General features: G+C 42.1%; 1 protein-coding gene across 12 annotated transcripts in view; it reads right to left on the minus strand.

The window, feature by feature from the left end:
* Window positions 1-10277: 10277 nt before the first annotated feature.
* The window catches only part of TRIM9 (tripartite motif containing 9), a 117847-nt gene continuing 104600 nt past the window's right edge, over window positions 10278-23524 (minus strand). For 2 of the 12 annotated variants that reach the window (XM_027553727.1, XM_027553728.1), the window contains exons 8-13: window positions 21979-22167; window positions 19425-19466; window positions 18980-19003; window positions 17867-18170; window positions 14586-14748; window positions 10278-12337 (exon numbers count right to left, since the gene is read on the minus strand). In XM_027553727.1, the coding sequence (XP_027409528.1) occupies window positions 12275-12337; window positions 14586-14748; window positions 17867-18170; window positions 18980-19003; window positions 19425-19466; window positions 21979-22167 (785 nt within the window). In that variant the 3' untranslated portion in view covers window positions 10278-12274. The other 10 variants (XM_027553735.1, XM_027553737.1, XM_027553731.1 and 7 more) reach the window with 9 other exon arrangements.

The following is a 23524-nucleotide window of genomic DNA, read 5'->3' on the forward strand; positions in this document are numbered from 1 at the left end:
CCTGGCTCCCTGTACCCCCCTCCATGCTCTACTTGTTCAAACCTCACTTCCTCAGAGAGGTCAGTGGTGACTACCCCAAACCTTCTATCTCCAATAGCCTGTTCAATTTTTGGTATAGTCTTTACTGTTTAAAATTATCTTGAGCTTTATTTACTTATTATTTGCTTTTCTCTGTTAGAATATCAGGTCTAAGAAGGTTGAGACCTTGACTATTTTATTTGCTAGCATCTCTAGTTACTATAACAGTGTTTATAGCACTTAATAGGTGCTCATTAAATACTTATTGAATGTGTTGCATGGGGTACACCCTCTGTGCAGAAATCACAGTGGCCTATAACCAAATGGTTAAGAGCATGAGACTTGGAGTTAGACCATCTGGGTTCAAATCCTGGCCTGCTGTATGGCCTTAGGCAAGTTACTTAACCCCTTTGTGCATCAGTGTCTCATTTCTAAAATGGTGAAAATAAAAATATGTAAGTAAAACGAAGATTAAGCAAGATGATTCACTTAAAGCCTTGGGGCATTGCATGGAAAATAATAAGATTCAGTACATAGCTACTATATTATTAGAGTATTTCTCAGTTGTAAGAAGCTTTTGTTGTAGATTGTAAAATTTACCACTGACTTAATATTAGTTCTTTTGGAGAAAACCAAAACCAAATACAACATTTAAAAAATCTAATTTATGACAGCACATATTTATATTCAGAAATACATGAATACTTTCTTCTTCAGAATGACAGTCACAGTTGGGGTCTAAAGTGGCTCTCACTCTCTCTCAAGTATGGCCCTTGGCCATATGTGTATGTGTAAGAGTCAGTCACCCCTGCTGATGATCTAGACCTTGTGTTCATCTTTGTGATGCTGCAGAATTATTTATCTGTTTTTAAATTATTTATTTCTGTATTGACTGTGCTGGGTCTTTGCTGCTGCTTGCAGGCTTTCCCTAACTGCGGCCAGCAGGAGCTGCTCTTGTTGTGGTGCACAGGCTTCTCATTGCAGTGGCTTCTCTTATTGCAGAGCACAGGCTCTAAGGCAAGTGGGCTTCAGTAGTTGCAGCACTTGGGCTCAGTAGTTGTGGCTCATGGACTTAGCTGCTCCGAGGCATGAGGGATCTTCTGTGACTCCTACGTTGGCAGGCAGACTCGTCCACTGAACACCAGCGAAGTCCTGCAGAATTATTTAAACACATATCAAAGAATACTGTGGGTTCTGTGGGATTTTGTTTGTTTGCGTTTCCCTCTTGGTTATTTTGTTTGTATTGTCAGTAATTGAATTACACATGACTAAAGAGTTTTTTTAAAGAGTTTTGTACAGAAGAACTGTACAAAAAATATCTTCACGACCCAGATAATCATGATGGTGTGATCACTGACCTAGAGCCAGACATCCTGGAATGTGAAGTCAAGTGGGCCTTAGAAAGCATCACTACGAACAAAGTTAGTGGAGGTGATGGAATTCCAGTTGAGCTATTTCAAATCCTGAAAGATGATGCTGTGAAAGTGCTACACTCAATATGCCAGCAAATTTGGAAAACTCAGCAGTGGCCACAGGACTGGAAAAGGTCAGTTTTCATTCCAATCCCAAAGAAAGGCAATGCCAAAGAATGCTCAAACTACCGCACAATTGCACTCATCTCACATGCTAGTAAAGTAATGCTCAAAATTCTCCAAGCCAGGCTTCAGCAATATGTGAACCATGAACTTCCAGATGTTCAAGCTGGTTTTAGAAAAGGCAGAGGAACCAGAGATAAAATTGCCAACATCCGCTGGATTATGGAGAAAGCAAGAGAGTTCCAGAAAAACATCTATTTCTGCTTTATTGACTATGCCAAAGCCTTTGACTGTGTGGATCACAATAAACTCTGGAAAATTCTGAAAGAGATGGGAATACCAGAACACCTGATCTGCCTCTTGAGAAATTTGTATGCAGGTCAGGAAGCAACAGTTAGAACTGGACATGGAACAACAGACTGGTTCCAAATAGGAAAAGGAGTTCGTCAAGGCTGTATATTGTCACCCTGTTTATTTAACTTATATGCAGAATACATCATGAGAAACACTGGACTGGAAGAAACACAAGCTGGAATCAAGATTGCCGGGAGAAATATCAATAACCTCAGATATGCAGATGACACCACCCTTATGGCAGAAAGTGAAGAGGAACTCAAAAGCCTCTTGATGAAAGTAAAAGTGGAGAGTGAAAAAGTTGGCTTAAAGCTCAACATTCAGAAAATGAAGATCATGGAATCCGGTCCCACCACTTACGGGAAATAGATGGGGAAACAGTGAAAACAGTGTCAGACTTTATTTTTCTGGGCTCCAAAATCACTGCAGATGGTGACTGCAGCCATGAAATTAAAAGACGCTTACTCCTTGGAAGGAAAGTTATGACCAACCTAGATAGCATATTCAAAAGCAGAGACATTACTTTGCCAACAAAGGTTCATCTAGTCAAGGCTATGGTTTTTCCTGTGGTCACGTATGGATGTGAGAGTTGGACTGTGAAGAAGGCTGAGCGCCGAAGAATTGATGCTTTTGAACTGTGGTGTTGGAGAAGACTCTTGAGAGTCCCTTGGACTGCAAGGAGATCCAACCAGTCCATTCTGAAGGAGATCAGCCCTGGGATTTCTTTGGAGGGAATGATGCTAAAGCTGAAACTCCAGTACTTTGGCCACCTCACACGAAGAGTTGACTCATTGGAAAAGACTCTGATGCTGGGAGGGATTAGGGGCAGGAGGAGAAGGGGACGACAGAGGATGAGATGGCTGGATGGCATCACTGACTCAATGGACGTAAGTCTCAGTGAACTCCGGGAGTTGGTGATGGACAGGGAGGCCTGGCGTGCTGCGATTCATGGGGTCGCAAAGAGTCGGACACGACTGAGCGACTGACTTGATCTGAAAGAGTTTTTGGAAAGTAGCTGGAAGCTTGTGACATATTTGGACATCTGAATGATAGCTCTTAGCACATCAACTGGTTCTAACAATTGAAAATCTGTGATTTTCTCTCAGAACTTTGGCAATTTTTATTGCTTTTAATCACAGTATCCAGTGTGCAATTGCTATATATTTTCTTTTCTATGTTACCTTGTAGTGGAATCTTTTAAAAGATCTTTTAAGTAACAATTATGATGGAAATTTAAATCTCTCAGTTATCAATGCAAATAACTCCACAGAAGTAACAAACTGATGAGCTGATGGACTCTCACCCACACATCTTATTAATTTTCCATGTGAAAGTGAAAGTCGCTCAGTCATGTCCGACTCTTTGCGACCCCATAAACTACACTGTCCATGGAATTCTCCAGTCCGGAATACTGGAGTGGGTAGCCTTTCCCTTCTCCAGGGGATTGTCCCAGCCCAGGAATTGAACCGGGGTCTCCTGCATTGCAGGCAGATTCTTTACCAATTGAGCTATCAGGGAATATGTCCAGGCAATAAAAACTGTCTCTGAGTACATGCCACCCACTCTTTCCTTTCCTGCATTCTCAACCTTGGCAGCATGTTAGAATCACCTGGGGAACTTAAAAAAAGCCCACATTCTCAGGCTGCAGGCTTCCCAGGTGGTGTTAGTGGTAAAGAAACTACCTGCCAGTGCAGGAGATGGGAGAGAGGTGGATTTGATCCCTGGGTCAGGAAGATCCCCTGGAGGAGGGAATGCCAATCCACTCCAGTATTCTTGCCTGGAGAATCCCATGGACAGAGGAGCTTGGCGGGCTATAGTCCATGGGGTTGCAAAGAGTCAGACATAAATGAAATGACTTAGCCTGAATGCACGCACTCAGGCTGCATCTCTAACCAGGTAAATTAGTAGCCTGTTATCAGTATTTTTAAAGTCCTCTGGATGATGTCAATGTGCAGTGAAGATTGAGAATCACCACTTTACCAGTGGCTAGTGAGTTTCTTTTGACACATGTAAGCTGTATCTTCAGTGAAGAGATGTTAATGTGTGGGAAACAAAACAACCCTTGCATCTGAGAAATAAGAAAATAGAATATTATTATTATTGTTATTATTAGTCTTGCCCTGAGAAGATTCAGACCATGAAAAATATCATAGTGAGTCAGACCCACTTGGAAGGTTCTATGTTCGTTTGTTATCCTTTATAGCATCTTTGAAAGTTCCTACTAGGAATGTGCCCCAGTGGTTGAATTTCCTTTAGTTACTGCCAAAGACTTGAGAAGGGGATTGAGGATGAAGCCTAACATCTGAGACATCTAAAGAAAAAGAAAAGCCCCTGTGAATTGCAGCTGACTCTCCTCGTTGCTGAGTGTGCCCTGTATCCTGTTCTCTCTTGTTCCCATTAGACCCCTGAGGTGGCATTCTGACTGCCCCTGAACTAGCCCTCACAGCTTCATCCGATCCACTGGGATTCTGTCTCCCCAAGCAATGAAGGGCAGATCCTCAGTTTCTCTTAACATCAAGGAAAAGTGTCCCCTCAGCTTGGATGAAGGACAATTAACTTAAACACAGTGAACATAATAACTATGCTAGTGTTTTGATTCTTGGCCCTAGTTGAAATCTTGAAGACATGGAACTTAATAGTCTTGTGTGGAGTTTTGGCTGATCCTAAGAAATTTTTAAGATTAACCGATTTCCTTGTTTTAAAAAAGTCCCATTAAAAAAAAAAACGAATTATCGTTGATTTACAACATTGTGCAAATTCCTCCTACACAGCGGAGAGACTCAGCTATACACTTATATACGTTCTTTTCCATTATGGCTTATCCCAGGAGACTGGATATAGTTTCCTGTTTTATACACTAAGACCTGTTGTTTATCCATTCTAAATGTAATAGTTTGCATCTACTAACCTCAAGCTCCCAGTCCACCTCTCCCCCTCCCCTTTTCCCTCTTGGCAGCCACGATTCTGTTCTTCATGTAAGACTGACTGATTTCTTTCTGATAGATACTTTTTTTTTCCCCTGCAGGCATAGCAGGTCTAAGTGCTTAGCAGATAGTTTCCCTATTCTGCAAAGCTCATGTATTGTTAACTATGAAACCAACCTCCTGAGAAGCTGCAATTAACCTTCACCTACTTATCATTTTAAGCTTGGCAAATGATAAGATTGGAGGCTTATTTCTTTACATCTGACAGTCACACTTCCCACAGGCAATTAGCAAAATATATTGAGTGGAGTGGTCTTCTCACAGAACACATGTAGAAATCAGCCTTTACAGAAAGAACATTTAGGATCCTCATTTACTTCAGATGATTTTCTCATTAGAAACAACTATTAGGTTGAAAATACAGTCCAGAGTACAGAGTAGTTCATATTTAATACCTCAATTTTTCTTTAAAAGTAGTTTGTTAAATGGCAGCATAACAATAAATTAATACATTCAATAAATCTATAGTACTAGAAGTGGGTTTAGACAGGATAAAAATGGGCCCAGTTAATTAAAGAAGAAAACAGATGGCTACAGTATATAGGCAGGGATAACACAGGAGGGTTTATAATGTAAAATACTGGTTGGAGAGGAGGTTTAGAAAATTGATAAACCTATTGCATAAACTTGCTTGCTCCTTGAAAGGAAAGCTATGACAAACCTAGACAGCTTATTAAAAAGTAAAGACGTCAAAAGTCCATATAGTCAAAGCAATGGTATTTCCAGTAGTCATGTATGGATGTGAAAGCTGGACCATAAAGAAGGTTGAGCACCGAAGAATTGATGCCTTCAAATTATGGTGCTGGGGAAGACTCTTGAGAGTCCCTTGGACTGAAAGAAAGTTAAACCAGTCAATCCTAAAGGAATCAACTCTGAATATTCATTGTAAGGACTGATGCTGAAGTTGAAACTCTAACACTTTGGTCACTTGATGCAAATAGCCGACTCATGGGAAAAGACCCTGATGCTGGTAAAGATTGAAGGCAAAAGGAGAAGAGGGCAGCAGAGGATGAGATGGTTAGATAGCATCACCAACTCAATGGACATGAATTTGAGCAAACTCCAGGAGATAGTGAAGGACAGGGAAGCCTTCCATGCTGCAGTCCATGGGGTCACAAAGAGTTGGACATGACTGAACAACAACAGCATTGCATAAACTAATTTACAGGGACTTAAGCCTCCCTGAGAAAGATCAAATGAATATTTGCTTTTTGTTCTGGTCTATTAAAGTTTTAACTATTTAATGTTTAACCCCTTAATATCTGAGCTGTGATATGATTTAAAATATAGTTTCCAAATGGCTAACCTATTTTCAAATAATATTTTCAACATTTTGGAGTAATTTTCACTTCCTCCTTTGTAATTCTTTATTCAGCATTCATTGAAGTCTGAGTTATCCTGTAGCTGCTTAAGTCAAACTATATACCATTTTGATTACTGTGGCTTTGAAATAGATTTTAATGGTGTCATATAAGTGAACTTTTTCTCAGAATTTCCTTGCTTATATTCTTCCATTCATTTTCTTTCACTTAATTTATTTTAATTGGAGGATAATTACTTTACAATATTGTGGTGGTTTTTGCCATACATCAACATGAATCAGCCACGGGTGCACATGTGCCCCCCATCCTGAACCCCACTCCATCCCTCTGGGTAGTCCCAGAGCACTGCCTTTGAGTGCCCTGCTTCATGCATTGAACTTGCACTGGTCATCTATTTTACATAACTTCCATTCATTTTTGCAGTAGAATTTGACAAAGACATTTTGTACACACTATCTCCCAAGAAGATGATGTTAAGAATCATTGTTGACGCTCAGAATCTTACAGAAGAGACAGAACTGACATCATCACAGAATATGTGACACTTGCATAGAAAAGTGTTCTTCGTAACATTTAACATGAAAAGATCTTCATAACACGCAACAGGGGACATGCACAATTTGGAGTGTTTTACATTAAATTTTTGCTTTAACTCTCAAAACAATGTTTCTATTTCCACTTTAAAGACATGGAAACTATGGGTGAGTTTTCAGTTTGCTCCAGGGCACGCGGCTGTCACACCTGGGAACCAGGACCAAGGGCCAGAATTCAGACAGTAACTGCCAGATGCTGTGCTTTCAGTCACTATGCCTGACCACTCTCAGGTGGTCTGACGGTGCAGAGGGTAGAAGTAACTTAATAATTATATTTAACATGTCTTTCATCTCAATTGCACATAGCGCTTTTACATGGTTTGCCTCATTTGTGCTCCTTTCTTTGTTCAGAACATACACAGACATATAGTTGGACATGCTGTTTATTTATTTGGCTGTCCTTGGTCTTAGGTGTGGCAGGCAGGATCTTTAGTTGCAGCGTGTAAACTCTTAGCTGTGGCATGTGGGATCTAGTTCCCTGACCAGAGACCGAACCCGCCCCACTTACGGCATCTTAGCCACTGGACCACCAGGGAAGTCCCTGGACATATTGTTCTTACTGGAGAATTTAAGCCAGGGTGGAGAACAACTCACTAGTTTATATCTTCATGAAGTTTCTCTCATCACGGTGGTTTCTTTAGCTTTATGGTTTCCTTCATCATACACATTAAAAACTGTGGCCATATATCAAAAGGCAATTTGTAAGTTGTTAATAGGCAGTTGAAGTTGAACATTATTCAATCATGCTTGCTAATGAAATTCTAATTTATCCTCATTACTTAGAGAATTTTATAAAAAGTATGGGGGGGGAGGGCAAGAACACCAACCAAAATATTAACCGTTTTAGCTGCTGCTGCTAAGTTGCTTCAGTCGTGTCCGACTCTGTGTGACCCCATAGATGGCAGCCCACCAGGCTCCTTTCACCGTAAATGCTTATTTCTACCTGGTGGGAGAAGGACGAAAAAAATGTGGGCAAGATTTATACCCACTGCGGGTATGTGAGAGCTACTTAGAATTGTTTCCTTAGTGGCAGCCAGGTTTTCTACTCTCCCCAGCACTGTGGTCCTCAGGACGGGAGCTGGTTAAAGTCCACGGTAGGAGGTCCAAGGGCAACGTGTACAGGCACCCTTCACCACACAGCAAGGGGAAGCAAACCAAAGCCCTTCCCCTGACTAAGGGAATATGGGGAGAGGAAGAAAAAGCCAGGCCAGGAGTTCGGCTTCTCAGTCCTTGATGACCCTCCGCTTCTGCCTTGGGCTTTATTTCAGAGGACAGGTTTGGGGAGATAGGAACCTAGGCTGTTAGGTAGTGAGGGAGGCTGTAAGGAGAGTCCTGGTCATGTCCAACATGGCCTCTCACCCCTCCAGAGTGTACAACTCAGTGGTTTTTAATATGTTTATAAGGCTATGCAACCATTAGCACTATCTAATTCTGTGGTATCTGATTCTGTACCAGTAGCTTTTCTTAGCACATCTGTAGCAGAACAGAGAGATTAGTTCAAAGGACCAGGCTGATGTTTCTGCATGTGTAATTAGGAACTTCCAGTGTTCACTCTGTTTTGATATGCCAAATTATGGGTGTATCCAACAAGCTGGTTCCTTAGAAAGACACGATTTGCTGCTGCTGCTGCTGCTAAGTCGCTTCAGTCGTGTCCGACTCTGTGCGACCCCATAGACGGCAGCCAACCAGGCTCCCCTGTCCTGGGATTCTCCAGGCAAGAATACTGGAGTGGGTTGCCATTTCCTTCTCCAATATATGAAAGTGAAAAGTGAAAGTGAAGACGCTCAGTCGTGTCCGACTCTTAGTGACCCCATGGACTGCAGCCTTCCAGGCTCCTCTGTCCATGGGATTTTCCAGGCAAGAGTACTGGAGTGGGGTGCCATTGCCTTCTCCGCACCTCAATTATGTGTGATGTAGCATGTCAGACCCCAGGTTCCCTAACCACCAGTCTCAGCGGAAGTAGCTGGCTCATATATTTGAAGAATATATGAAGATATCTTCAGCATATTCATATAAATTATAAGGTAGTGTGATCCAAGCACTTCTTTAATTACTATAGTTTCTTTGATTCATAGTCAGAAATTCTGACTCAGTAGAAAGCCCTTCTTTCTCGTCAGTGAGTTAAGTAGATGGGCAAAAAGATAGGCGCACACAGTAGAGACAGAAAAAGAGGGTCTCATTTCCAGAAAATAGGGTGATTTCTTGCAAATCACTTAATTACTCCTATGAGGAAATAGGCAGGGGATCAGAAGTTCTATTAACCTTAGCACCAGGGAAAAATTAAAACATGGCTAGAGCATCCCAGTAGAGGAGAGAAAGGCAGAAAACCAGAAGATAGGGCCAATAGAGGAACAAGAACAAAGTAACAGAGTAGAGAGTGAGGAAAGAAGAGAGCAGAAATCTGGGTGGATACAGAGCAGAAGTTCCAACAACTGTCAGAGGTTACATTCAGAGATTATAATCTGGACTGGATTGTTATGGAACCAGGTTCATCTTGCCTGAAGCACAGTGAACCAAAACGCTGAGGCTTTCAGCAAAGCAAGCAGGGAAACAAACCCGTCTCCCAACCGAAGGCAAGTGGCTTGGGATATTTAGGGGATAAGGAAGGAGGTTGGGCTGAGGCATAGGGCTTGAGGGGCATGGGGAGGGGCATGTGGAGGGTATGGGGCACATGGAGGGCTGTAGGGGGGAAAGGTGATTGCCAAAAGCTGTGATAACGGTCATTCTGCCCAGGTGTAACTAATTACAGCCCTCTGTTGTCAAAAGGTCACCAAGGGGACACCTGCCTGTATATGCCTAGTTGAGGGGTCGGTCGGTGGTCCCATCCAGTCTTAATAAACTCAGTTCCAACTCGAAACAGCTGATGCCAAGTTCCTGGAAAACAACTGCAACAAACATCTTGCAGTTTAGGCTGCTTACTGCTTGGAAGATTTGCAAGTCTTAGAACAACAATCTAGATTAATGAAGGCAGGTAAAATGGATTTAATCCATGCTTTCAATATGTTTTTAGATGATGTTTTTCTTTTAATATAAACCCAAGGCAGTTCATTTTAAAAGGCTAATAAACAAAGGAGATGAACAATGGTGTAATTATTTAAAAACAATCGTTATCGCTTAGCCGCTCTAAGAAATGGTGAAGGAACCAAGTTAAAAAAAGTCAGTGACATTCCATCTTGCAGGACAAGTTTGCGGCTCTTCTAGGAGCAAGTTTGTTAAAGTAAGTCCCCAGTGTTTGGAGGCATACCCTTAACGGCATCAACTATTAATATGTTATATGAAGTTAAGGCTGAGGTGGTCAGTACCACCAGGAGACAATGCCAGGCTCCTGAGGAGATGGGATGAAGTACATTTGCTTTCCCCAGTCCTGGGGGACCTTCCAATGACCCTTTGCTGAAGAAATATTGCTCTGACAAAAGTGAAGTGTCGTCCCAAATAGGCAAAAAAACTGCGATATTCTAAAGAGACATAAAATGTTCTCTCATAAAAATCATTTATTGGTACACCAGAAATATCCATTTTTTTTCTAGTACAGGAGCTATATGCATCTATAATTGCAATTCTGTGTAAACTACGTGTTACCAGTCACTAGAAATCTAATTAGCAGGATGGATTTAATAAAGAATAAGAGTAACTATGAGTCTACAGCGGCCCAGCCATCAAGTCTCATTGGAGTAAATCAAATATCAAATTAGTGTTGGCCTGCAACAGAGTGGTTCTGTAGCCAAGAAAAACCAAGGTGGACACAAACAGGATAGCACCCATTCAATAAATTAGGTACACTTAATTAGAAAAACACCACAGCAGATAGAAATAATCTAAATAAAGCACAAAAGTAAACTATTAGCTATTTACATATATTACTTTTTGCCCAAAACTTTAATTTGCTAGCTTTCCCATCCTACTGCTTTCCTTTCGTTACTTTTTTCTTTTTTTCATGGTGAATTTCTTGACCCCCTGGCAAATATTTAGACAACTAACCAGAACTTCTTTCAAGGTCCAACATCTTCTAAAACTTCATGTCAAACTAAAGAATCTGAAAGGAAGCTTATATAGGTCTATCTCTACATGGAAGTAATACGTTTATTATTCTTCTATTTTGCTATTATCTCTGTTAAGAGCAGAGCAGTGACCTACAATTTCATTTTCCTTCCAAACATTATTTGAACTAGTCCAGAAAGGTGGGTTGTGAATGGCAGCTGAGTGGATGGAGAGTTCACCTGTGACAGGCACAGAAAGTAAGTCTAAACAGAGACAAGAGCGTGAATCCTGAGAATGGAATGCTGTGAGCTGCAATTTAAGATCCCCCATTACAGAGAACGAGAGCGCCTCCTTCTGGTTGTTACTTTTTTTTTTCACATTAGGTTTTTAAGGCTTAGTATCACTGCAGCATTAACAAATACGAATGCTGACATCATTTCTACTAAAGAAGGGCTTTGTGATGAATGGCAGCAGGTACCATAATTAAAATAGCACAGTTGGAAAGGCATTGAGTTGGTATGTTTCTGGCGCTGTGGCCAGAATGTATGGATTTCTAGCATCATTCTGGGGGATCCGAAAGATCTTGCCAATGAGCACCTCTGGCCCTTTTTATTTCCTTTCTAGTACTAGTAACAGTTTGCAATAATTTTATTTTTGGTTTGTTCTCCTAGGACAATATAAGCTCCAGGAGGGCAGAGACCACACCTGTGTATTCACTATTGTGTCTCCAGCATCTAGAACAGTGTCTGGTCCATAATAGGTTCTCAATTAAAAACTTGTGATAAACAAATGAACCAAATCATGACGTCCCCTGGCCTGCCTATGTTTAGAGACTTTCCAGTTTCAATCAGTGACCAGGGTTTCTGACCCCGCCTAATGACCCAGATGTCCTCTGAGCCTCCACTGCTATGAACCTCTATGCAGTTGTGCAGCTATCATTTTTGTGCTTCAATGGATAGTAAAACTTTTCATTGCCGAAAAGACTAGCTATGCAGAGGTAACACTGCATGAGAGGTCACAGGGCAAGAACACTTAAGAACATTCTAAATGGCAAGCTCCAAGTTCAGCTCATTCTTCCCTACCTCTTCCTACCACCTACCTCTTTGACAGAGAGCTTAAGAAACAAGTTATTAGGAGAATTTTCTCTTGGCAGTGCCAGTTCATAACTCATCAATGACACGATCAGAAGAAAAACAAAAGATAACTCACCTACATAAAAATTAATGTAAATAAAAGCAAAATCTGGGTTTGGAAACAAAGTGACACGGTGGGCTGTCTAGGTCCTCTGTTGGTTAGAACTGCTGACTATGGAAGAGAAAGCAGGCTTTACAGCAGTAGAGAGGCTGGGGGGAAGGGTGTGCGTGGAGGCGCTGTGGGTATGAGGACCAGTGTTTCTCCTCCTCTCTCTCCCTCCAGGTCTGGCTGAGCTCCTTGCAGTCACTCTCAGGCGGGAGGTAAGAACAGGCAGCTGGCGCCTCCACGGCACATTCTTAGGCTATTGATGCTCTGCTGGAGTAGAAGTCGGGGACTTGGAGCCCCGTGTGAAGCGTGACCTAGGGGAAGAGACTGTGAGTCCTGGAGGCACTTTAGGAGCCCCCCACCACCCAACTCACTGCACCCTCTCCCCACTTAGGAATAAGTGGGCTTGTTCCTAACTCAGAAAGGGATCTGTTCACTTTTCTGTAACATCTGTTCTAGTAGACATCACAGAGATCTCCAGCAGAATTCAGCCTGTGCTAAGAACCTGGCCACCATGCTGGGCTCCCTGATCCTGGCGACACTTGATAATATGATTCGAATCCACCTGCCTCTTCAAAGAATTCTGGGGAGATTGTGTTCCTTATGACTGAAGAATGAGGCATTGATTTGCAGGTGGCGAACCCTTTTGGCCGCATTGCAATGGTCACTGCCATATCCATGGATAGAGAACAGATGAGCAGACAACCCTTCCCCTATGATTTGTCCCCTAGTTTTTTCAATTAGGATAAGCCTTTCACTTTGGGATGGCCTAGATGATTGCCAAGAATGAGGAGACATGGGCACTTAAACTATTTCACTGATTTCTGTCTAACCTCAGACCTCAGTGGACGGCTGCACCAATCAGGCTAGAACCATTTCTTGCAGTGCTGTCTGTCATCTCTCTCCACCTTGTCCCTGTCTTCCCCAGTCTAAGAGCCTTTCTCTGAAGATACTCAGAACATCCCAGAAACCTCTAAAGATCATTAAGTAAAATAGTCTTTGCAAGGGAAACAGCTAAAAAAGCGGAAAACTTTGAATGAGTGTTTTCCAAAACACACTTCTAGGGAAATCTATGGCTTTCTTTGGTCCAATGTAGAGCCAAACTCTTGATGGATTAGATTTCAGCCTTCCAGAAAAACCCATCAAGTTGCAGCAAGAGAGAAGGGCAGAGGTCACTGGGTTGCAATCACTTCTACTGCACACATACTTATAAACAACAATGGTTTTTTAAAATAGCTCCCAAGATGGTAGTTCTGTATACAACAAAAATCATGAGCACTGTGTTGATACTTAAGCCCTATCTATTTTTCGGCAGCCATTTGCTGAGTGAAGTTCACAGCCAATGTCGAGTTCCAGCTCAAGACGGAAGTGAGCGCTCCCATCTCAGCAGTGGCTGGTAGGGCACCCTCTCGCATGCCCTCATCTGTTCTCCCACCGCCCCCCATCTTCCCCAGCTATGGTTTCCTGGACCTTCTTTGCCCTGGCTGTTCCCTCTGCCTGGAAAGCCTTACCCAGCTCACTCCCTCACTTCCTTCAAGGCTCAGCTCACCTGTGACTGCAATAAGGCCCACCTATGCTGACCACCCTGCTTAAGACTGCCACTGCCCTCCCTACCCTGGCACTCTCGGTCCCCTACCCTTTCCTTGTCTTCTCTCCACTGCATATTGCCTTGCCGTTGTTGTTGTTTAGTTGCTAAGTCGTGTCTGCCTTTTTGCGACCCCATGTACTGCAGCACGCCAGGCTTCCCTGTCCTTCACTAACTCCCTGAGTTTGCTCAAACTCATGTCTACTGAGTCAGTGATGCCATTCAACCATCTCATCCTCTGTTGCCCCCTTCCCTCTTGCCCTCAATCACTCCCAGCATCCGGATCTTTTCCAATACTGTCTTCTAATATACTATATAATTAACACAGCAATTGTGTGTATTATTTACTGTTTCTCTTGTAACTCGAATGCAAGCTCTAAGAGGGCAAGATTTTCATTTCTGTGTTGTCACTGATAAACAACAATACTTACAATACTTCAGTAGTGCCTGACATATCAAAGGTACTCAGTTGACATTTATTGGATGAACAAATAAGAAAACCCTGTTGTTTATATTTACAAAGAATCATTACTAACTAACTTGCAGGCAGGGACTATGTTTTCTCTCCCTAACAGAAGTGCTAAGACTGCAGTGGAGAAGCTCCAGATTTCTAAGCATCCTGTTAGCACCTCAGGCTCACACTTTCACTTCTCAGGCACTCCTGGGGCTTTGCGGCAGTCATTTCATTTGCTTTCAGGCCAGCAGGTTCAAGAGTTTCCTTTCCACTAGAGAGGAATCTAGGGCTCAGGAGGACAGTCATTAGCCTGCCACAAGAGAATCCTAGTTTCCCCCGCTGCTGTTCACCAAACTGTGTCTAAATATAATGAAGGGGCTTATGCTGGTCTGGAATTATCTCCCTTGTCACGTCCGACCCGTCCCGCAATCCCCTCTCCTCCGTGTCTTGGTCTGGGCCCTCCCAGGTTGGGGACTAAGCTCACCGCCCCGCGGGCAGCCTCACAAATGGAGCAGCCGCTCACCTGCACGTTCCTGTTTAGGCTGACTGCCGGGAAGAACAGGCCCTCCACGTTCTCAAACGCGATGGGACCCTGCTGTTCGTCGTTGATAAAAAACGTCAAGGTTTTTCTATTGAAGTCGAGGAGGACCCCAATCGTGGCCCCCTTTGTGATCCCTCCCTCAGTTCTGTGGAAAAAGAAAACATGGGAATTCATTTGCCCGTCCTCCTTCTAGAAGTTCCCTGTTTGTATGGTTAAACCAGTATTTCTTAATCTGTTTAAAATTATCATACCCTATCCTTGAAGCCTTTTAACACAGTTTTCCTCTTAGTGACCCCTCCTCACATACAGTTTTAATGCCACAGATATATTGTTTATCTGCTTATGAGCTGTATGTATAGCTGTGTTGTGCCGTGCTCAGTCACTTTAGTCATGTCTGACTCTTTGTGACCCTATGGATCATAGCCCTTCAGGCTCCTCGGTCCACGGGATTCTGGATTCTCCAGGCAAGAATAATGGAGTTGGTTGCCAGGCCCTCCTTCAGGGGATCTTCCCACCCAAGGATCAAACCCATGTCTCTTATGTCTCCTGCTTTATATAAAAAGTTTCCTGCATTGGCAGGTGGATTCTTTACCACTCACGCCACCTGGGAAGCCCATGTATATAAAAAAGTAAGATCTGCTTGCTCCCTGAACCAATTCTCACGCCCCTGTTGAGAATGCACAGGTTCATTGCACTGCTCTGCTGTTGCTAAGAGTGAACCCCTTCACACACAGTCTCCACATGGAGACACAAGCATCAAAGGCCGGGAACAAAAAGTAGCCTTTAGGCTATCAGAACTTTGCCTAGAGCTGTGTCTCAAGTTGTGAATTAAGCGTCATTCAATCCAAAATGATTTAATTTGAAAGTCAAAGTAAAGAGGCACTTAAGCTGAACCTAGAACACATGCATGAAAAATTAGATTTGGGGCCTCATGCTATCCATTAATCAGAAAAACTCATCCCAGAAAGATGGGAATTTGGGGCATACTGAAATTGAATTGAGAAGCTGGAGGCTCTCCATAAAATGGCATTGAAGAAGAGGAATCTCCTCTCCGTAAGGTGAAATGATTATACTCTAGGAGCTGGAGTGATTGTCATTGGAAACAAATTGTGTCTTATGCTTTAACTGATGGTTTCACAAAAGCCATTAAGCCTAGACAATCAGATCTGTCCTTTTCCTCCTCACTGAGATCCAGCAGTACTGAACTTCAGCCTCACAGACACGTGAGAGCGTTTTTCTTTTCCCCTTGGGATGCAGAACACAGACTGTGCACAGCCGTTAAAAACGCCGGGGTATCAATGGTGTCTTGGCAATTTCTCAGTTTCAGCAATGACGGCCCTGGTGCCATGCAGTTTACATGCAAGGCGACGTGTTCTGCTTTAAGAAACTGTTTCTCTGTATAGTATGGCAGTTGCGTTATTACCCCTTCATTCCAAAATAAAGAAGTTGAAAGGGAAAAGTAAGTGGGGTACATGGGTGATGGCATCAGAGCTGGCGACAGAGGGTCCCTCAAATGTGAATCCCTGAAGGTAACAGCTTCTGTACACATAGTAGGATTTGAGACCAGGCTGGAATGGCATGTGTGTGTTGCAAGTGAAAAGGGAAAAAATGAGGAGTGAGTCTTTTTCTTTCCTGTTCCTGAGAAGCAGGAAGATAAAGAGAACAGTGAGCAGGCCTGAACAATCCTAGCTTTTTTTTCACTTTAACTGCTCCTAACTCTGTAACTAAGTTTGCTTCTTTTGCCCCCTAACTCTGCAGGAACTACACTTCACACCTATTTTTCCTTTGACTCTATGCTATCTGGTGTTTACCCTTATAACACTCTTCCTGTTGTAGTTACACATCAGAAAGAAGGCCACAGAGCCATGGAACTGCCAGACTCAGGCACTGGGTTACTGACACCAGCCAGTATGACTGCCTTGGAAACAATGCAAGAAGAAGAAATCAAGATTCTAACACCTTTGTTCCCCATCTTATAGAAGCCCCTAGACTCCCCACGGTGGGGGAGGCATGAGCCTACTGTGTTCCCCTTTCCACTGGCTGATAATTTGGAGCCACCTTTCTATTTCTTCCAAACTCTGTCTCTGTATTTTTCATCCGGCTTTGGCGGGCAGAGAAGGCCATAATTTTGGCCAGCAACATGTGCTCACTTCAAGGGACAGTGAACGAAGCACGACTGAATGCAGACGTAGAGAAACTACCCAAGGGAAGAAGTGGAGGCCCTAGGAGACCTACTTGCTAGAAGAGAGGCAGTGATGAGCACACAGAAGAAGCCGAGACAGTGGAGCCCACTGCCTACCACTGCATGACTCACTTTCCTTCTGACTGAATATAGCTGTAGTCCCCCACACCCCCATTCCAGACACCGATAAGAATGTAACTTGGGGATGTATTTGAGACATCCTAAAAGATGTCTTTAGGAACCTAAAAGGTTCCTAAAAGACACTTCTCCACCTAGAAAATTTGTGAAAAATACATTTGAGGAAGAAAACACAAACCAAATGAAAAAGGAAGTCTAGAGAAAATATTATAGGTACGAGTTAAATTATAATTGCCTAGATTTTGGTGGTAAAGGAAAACTGAAAACAATTCCTGCGTTCTTTTTCCCCAGCAAACTGGGTGCTCTGAATCCATATAATAGTAAGAGGGTTCTTCAATCTTCAACTATAAAACTATCCAAACTGGCATCCATAAGATTTAAATATATCATAAATTTAAACAAACCCATAAGATTTAGTTTAAATTAAAGTGCTCAATACCACTTAACTGTGGCACTGATAATGATAAGAACAGTGGCTTCTATTTTCAGATGCTTCTGATGGGAGGCATTTTTGCATGTCTCATTTAATCATGGGAACATTTCTGCATGGAAAAATATGATTTTCCTAATTTGTGGATTTGGAAACTGATGTTCAGAAAAACTGAGTATCTTGTACACAAGTGCTTTTCTGGTAAGTTTTAAGACTGTGTTTTAGAATCCTGGAATGTTTTTCTATAATGGATATTCATGAGGATTCTTAGTTTGCAGCCCTAAGTGGACTACAGCAATGAGGGGTCTAAGAAAGTGCTCATGTCCCTATCATTATGCAAAAACCAAAACACCAGGATGGACTACGGCTAAGAGCAGTAGAAGGTCTACTTAATAAAGATGGCCTGCCCGACTTCCTTCATGTTGTCTATTTAATAGGTCTCTGAACTTGGGCTATTGTTCTGGACCAGAAGCCAACATGAAGAAGGCTTGCTTGCGCGGGGCTGCAGGGTACCTGTTGGTGTGCGAGTTGTTGTGCATGAACCAGCTCCGGTTATTGTCCACATACATTGCCCAAGCTTTGTCGTCCTTTCCTAACATCACATCCTTCATCACGTCGATGCGAGCCACACCGAAGGCAGGGTCGGGGTGGTTATCGTAGCGATCCACTGTCAGCTCCCAGTAGTGGACGCCCTTGGAGAAACCGGTCTTCCCCAGCACCACGCGGTCATCATAGCTACTGCAGGTCACAGTCAGGTTGTCATTGGAGAAGATGATGTCAGAGTGTGCCGAGCCAGGGTCGAAAGCAAACCAGGCCACTGGGGACAACAGAGGGGAGGGTGGTTGGTTACTAAGACGGACCCAACGAGTTCACACTGTAATTTACTCCTGGGCAGGAGAGGAGTGTTTTGTCCCATTTTCATGCTTCCATGCGGGAAGGAAGTGTCCAGAGCCAGAAGGGGCCATGAGTGAGCAGACAGAGGGCACGTCCTGGGACCTGGGGCTCTCTGCACCCAGAAACAGATGGATGACACACAACCGATTCAGCAGGGGTTACCTGGCTCAGACTGCACTCCCAACCAGGTGATCCGGGAGTGAAGTGGCATCAAGTCCCTTCACCCAGTGACTGGCAGAACAGTACACCAGAGACATAAGGGAAGAGGGATGCGCTAAGATGCCTGTGTAACCCTGAGATGGGGAGGCTAGTAACTAGAGTCCTAGATGGAGGAGGGATAAAACACACTCAGTGAAATATGGAAATACTCCTTCAACAGAAGTGCTCAATTTAGTTGTTTTGAAAATTTCCTCAGTGTTAGTGAAAACTCAGAAGCTTTGGAGCTATCAGCAACAGAAACTAATTCTCACGAGTGATTGAGACTTGGATGTAAGACTGGTTGCTTCCTTCATCACAGATATGGTGTGAGTGTTATTCTTAAAACGTAAAAAGTATTGGCGATTAGGTGCAGATCGAATGATGTCTTTGTATACAGTGCTGTGCCCAGGTTCTAAATGCCACCTACGAAGAACCTCCTCCAGACAGGCGGAATCACTGATTTATCAAACCTGTGAACCACCTCACATGCATTTTGGTCTTTGCTATTGGTAACAGAGTAAGGTTATTCCATACCTGCCAACAGCTTTTTAATGTCAACTGTTGTCATTCCAAGTGAAAAGCATGGGAGAGAGAAATAGGAGGCAAAATTGACACTGATAAGAATACATGTCTCTTTTGATAGACTAACACCAAAAAAGGGCTAAGTTTAAAACTGCATACACTACAGCCATTGGTCTGATTAGTACCTTTTGCCCACAAGTTTTCTGCTTATAATGAGTGCTTGCATTGTTGTACAAGAAATCTGGGGGAAAAGTAATCTTCTTTGAGGTACAACATTTAAAAATACAGGCATCTTTTTCATTTTTTCTAAGTATGAGAGAGATTGCTATAATGGGATTTGAATGACAATTCAACAATTTTATTGACATAGAATAAGCTGCTACCATTTATTTTGTGAAGGGAATGGAGCATACCAAGCACATAAGTAAAAGATAACAATTACAATAGGTATACTTGCCTAATTGAGAGTAAGATGCAGATTGTGTCTCAAAATTGCATCCTATAAAGAAATACTACACATCAAAGCTATGAAACAACAACCAATTCAATAAAGATTATTTGTATACACGTAAAAAGCACCAGCTGAGTAGTCACCAGAGGCCTGATTCATGAAAAACCAAAGCCCTTTTTATGTTAGTTTACTTGCTGGAGTAAAAACTGCTTCTCTGCTCTTTCAAAATGAATAGTAGATTTTTCTTTTTTAATTTAATAAAGTCTCCTCCGATTGTTTCTAAACTGCAGAGCTTAAATTTTTTATCATCTTCTAAGTTTAACCTTTTCCAGTAAAGTTTTCATATTCAGAAGAAAACAAGAAAAATTCATCCAGTTGAAGTGGAGAAATTCATCCAGTTGAAGTGGAGAAACCACTGGATCTTGATAAAGCTCCATTCTACATCACTATTCCATGTTCTTCTAACTCTGGTTGTGCCAAAAGGCCTTTACCGTGACTTGGGCCTGAGTCAAATGATAATTATAGAATTAAATATGTGGTGTAATCCATATGTTATTAAAGACATCTGGTAATTATTAATAATGACATGAAATAAATGTAGTAAAAACAAAAATGACCTCCTGTCTTTTTCAGATTGTTTTACTACCTCATCCTTTTCGCCTAAGGGAGGGGAGCCAGCATGAAGGCTGATGGGGTGGAGTGACCTCAGAGATACATTAGAATCACCTGAGGAACTCTTGCACCCACCTTCCCCTCCTTAATATTTGGATACTCTTACCTCTTCCATGAGAGGCTTCATCAGGGTGGATGAAGCATTCTAGTCTTAAAATGTTCAAAGTCGTGTGAGCTACAATTTAAAGTGGTGTCAGTGACTGAAATGTGTTTTTGATGAGCACTAGGATATCTCCTAGAAAGGATCATTTAATTTTTTTTTCAACTCAGTCAGGCCTTTATGTGCTAAATGAAGGGTAATACACTGAATGAAAAGAATTTTAAAAGAATTAAGAAAGCACCTTAGAAGGGACTAATGATTGAATTAAAAGCAAAATGTAAAGATTATGACCTTACTTTTGGTTACTTTATTTTTCTCTGAGATGGATTCATTTGCAAAAATGGCAGACAACTTGTTTAGTTTCTATCAATTATCATCTCAGTTCCTATTCACAGGTGAGAACTTAGTGAATATGGAACACATGGAGTTTTAAAACTGTATCTCATCCAGCTTTGGAAATAAATCTGCAGAATGTGAATAGGGCTTTTAAATTTTTTAAATGAATCATGCCTTGTGCAAATCTTTGTCAAAACAAGCTTTCTGAAATCTTTTTACACTACTTTAAATACACCATCGTACATTTAAGGTTCAACGATACAACAATGGTGTCAAATACAGCCATCAAATATCCCCAAACCCACATTTCATTTTATTCTTGAGACAATATACGTTACAAAGACTATAACAATATTTCCGTACATTAGACACAAGTGGAGAGAGTTCCATAACAAAGCATGTTTAAAAGCCAATAGTGCACAGAGAAACAAGAAGAAACATAAAAGCACAAAGAAAAACAGTCATTTTAAAGAGAGCTTGAAGTCCCTGCATCCTTTTTGCACTGTCATGCTGTGGCCTTCTTCATTCCAGGATGTGGGATGAGCAAACAGAATAAAATAACAAACAAAAGAAGCCTCTGGAAATGTAAAATGTGCATCATGTGTAGCCCTGATTACAATATAGTCCTGAAGAGATCAAATAGGTCTGCGTCTTAGATATTTTAAGATTCTATTTTCTAGACAGAGTTCACGGAATAGTATCACTAGTCCAACTTGAAACCTGAAACCCTGTCACAACCCTCTCAGCTGTGGGAAACTTCCGGAGGCCTAACTTCTCAGAGACTCCCATCTTTGGGCCTTAGGCTAGTTAAGGCTTTCTGATTTAGCTGGTGATTGTCCCTTCTCTTTGCTTAGAAAAAAATCAGCCTTGAGTACACTGTCTGACCAGTGAGCAAGGCTTTTGCAGAAAATACTTTCTGCTCTCTGGTTTGCCTGCTTTGCATGATGCATTCTGCTGTTGGCAAGTTTTTTACTTTTTTCAGTAAAGATCTCTTGAGTCTATGTTTAATCAGACCACTCCAGGCTGGATGCACTGATCCAGTCTCCCAGACACAGCTGGTTTCCTGGATACAGCAGGGTTGCAAACCTCCAAACTAAGGCCACAGCCTCCCCTCAGCCAGCACCTGTGCGTGCTACGCCATGGCATGTGATGACAGAGCAGGGTTCCCACGGTGGTGGTACCAGCTTGTGCAAAAAGAACCACTTCACTCATCACTTTTCAACACCATTATATACACTGACCACAGCTCGATGTTAATCCTCACAGCACACAAACATGAATGCCACAAATCTCCCATCATCCAAATGCTCCTCAAACCGGAAGCAGGCCACAGACATAGAGATTAGCTCACTGCCCTCCGCACACACATGAACAGCAAGAACAAAACAGGTATTTCCGAGATGCCTTCAAGGCACAGAGATCAAGAGAAGAGGTCAGACGAGCTCGGCTCACCCGGTGCATTGAGAGACTGTAAAGAGGAATGCAAGCTCAGCTGGTGGGGTGAGGATCGGAAATCAAAGTAGGCTCTCCCGGGGAAGCTGGGTTGTAGATTAAGGGTGGAGGAGAAAGGACTCATTCTACGGAGCGGCAATCTTTCCGAAGGCACTGGAAAAGGGACTGTCTGTTCTTCTGAGTCTGTGTCTAAATGTAAGATCAATGCAAACTAGAGATCAGAAATCTGCCACCTGCCGGGCACGCTTCCCCAAGACCTGCCTCACGAATGCATTTTCACAAAGCCTCATCCACCCCATCGAGGCCAATGTGGTTTAGGGAATTCTTGGCAGGACAGAACTCAAACCAGAGGACACTTCAAACATCACAAACGATTGTCTTCATTTTCCCTTGATTTTTACAGGTACAGAAAGTATTGGAAGTTTCCTTTTATAAATATCTTTAGAGCTGAACTTAGAAACTTTAAATTAACCCATTGATGACCAAGAGATCAATACTTTACCCTCTTCACATCTGTTGGGTATTACTATTTGTACAACAATGGTCTCTGAAAAGGTTTCTATTTAGGAGGTGACGGTTTTTACTAACTCTGTGCTGTTCCATATGTTCCCTTTTCTCTCTTAATATATATATTTCTGTTTCTAAATGGACAAGATGGTTTTTCTATACCAGCATATCCAAGACTTGCTCTTTAAATCAGAGAAGGACAGTGGGCTGAACAAGTAATCAGGGAAGGAGCCTTACCTTTGTTTCTGAATTAAGATCAGCCCTTAGGGGTGCCCTTGAATATCTCTGGTTCTCTAAGAATAAACGACCACGGGCAGTGGTGAGGTACATTGGTCTTTATTGGCAAAAATGTCTTTATTTTCAGATAGTCAGGTCTGGAATGAAGATGGCTATTATACCATAGTAATGACATATCAATTGCTTCATCTAGTTTTAGAATTTAAAGTAATTTAGAGGTAGTTTCTCACCTCTAAATTACTGAAATCATTCCTTTCTCATTTGTTAATAGGTGGTTGTAGGCTGTAGAGTGATCTAGTCAGAGACACATGTTTTACCAATTGGGGACATCTTAGAACTCAATTTGATAGTAACAATTCAGGAAATACAGAGAGCATGATGGTAGTATTCTAGTTCCAAAACCACAAAGGAAATTTCTTCTCATTGAAACAATAATTTTGTTTTGGTGGCTAAAGTGTTCCTGGGAATATGTTTCTGGTTTGAGTCTATTAGCATGTTCCTCTGTACCGAACATATCCTTATTCTATCAAAATGCTATTCCATGCATGCTCAGTGTAGCATATGTGTGCAGAGTGGGATCCTATTCGAGAAGCTCAGAGCAGGGCACTGGCAGGTTTCAGTTCAATACTGCCAACCCAGCCTCATGTTCATTTTTGAACTTAAAACATTAAAATTAGCTTTTCAGGCTACTTTTTTTTAGTTTGGGGGAAGTTTTTTTTCTTTAATAAGAAAAGTACAAACAAGGTTTTCAGAGAAAAGAAACTGCTATTTATGGAGCTGAGGCATTGTGTTCCCAATAATA

The sequence above is a fragment of the Bos indicus x Bos taurus genome, chromosome 10 (genome assembly GCF_003369695.1).
Source record: "Bos indicus x Bos taurus breed Angus x Brahman F1 hybrid chromosome 10, Bos_hybrid_MaternalHap_v2.0, whole genome shotgun sequence".
In the NCBI taxonomy this organism is placed as follows: Eukaryota; Metazoa; Chordata; class Mammalia; order Artiodactyla; family Bovidae; genus Bos; species Bos indicus x Bos taurus.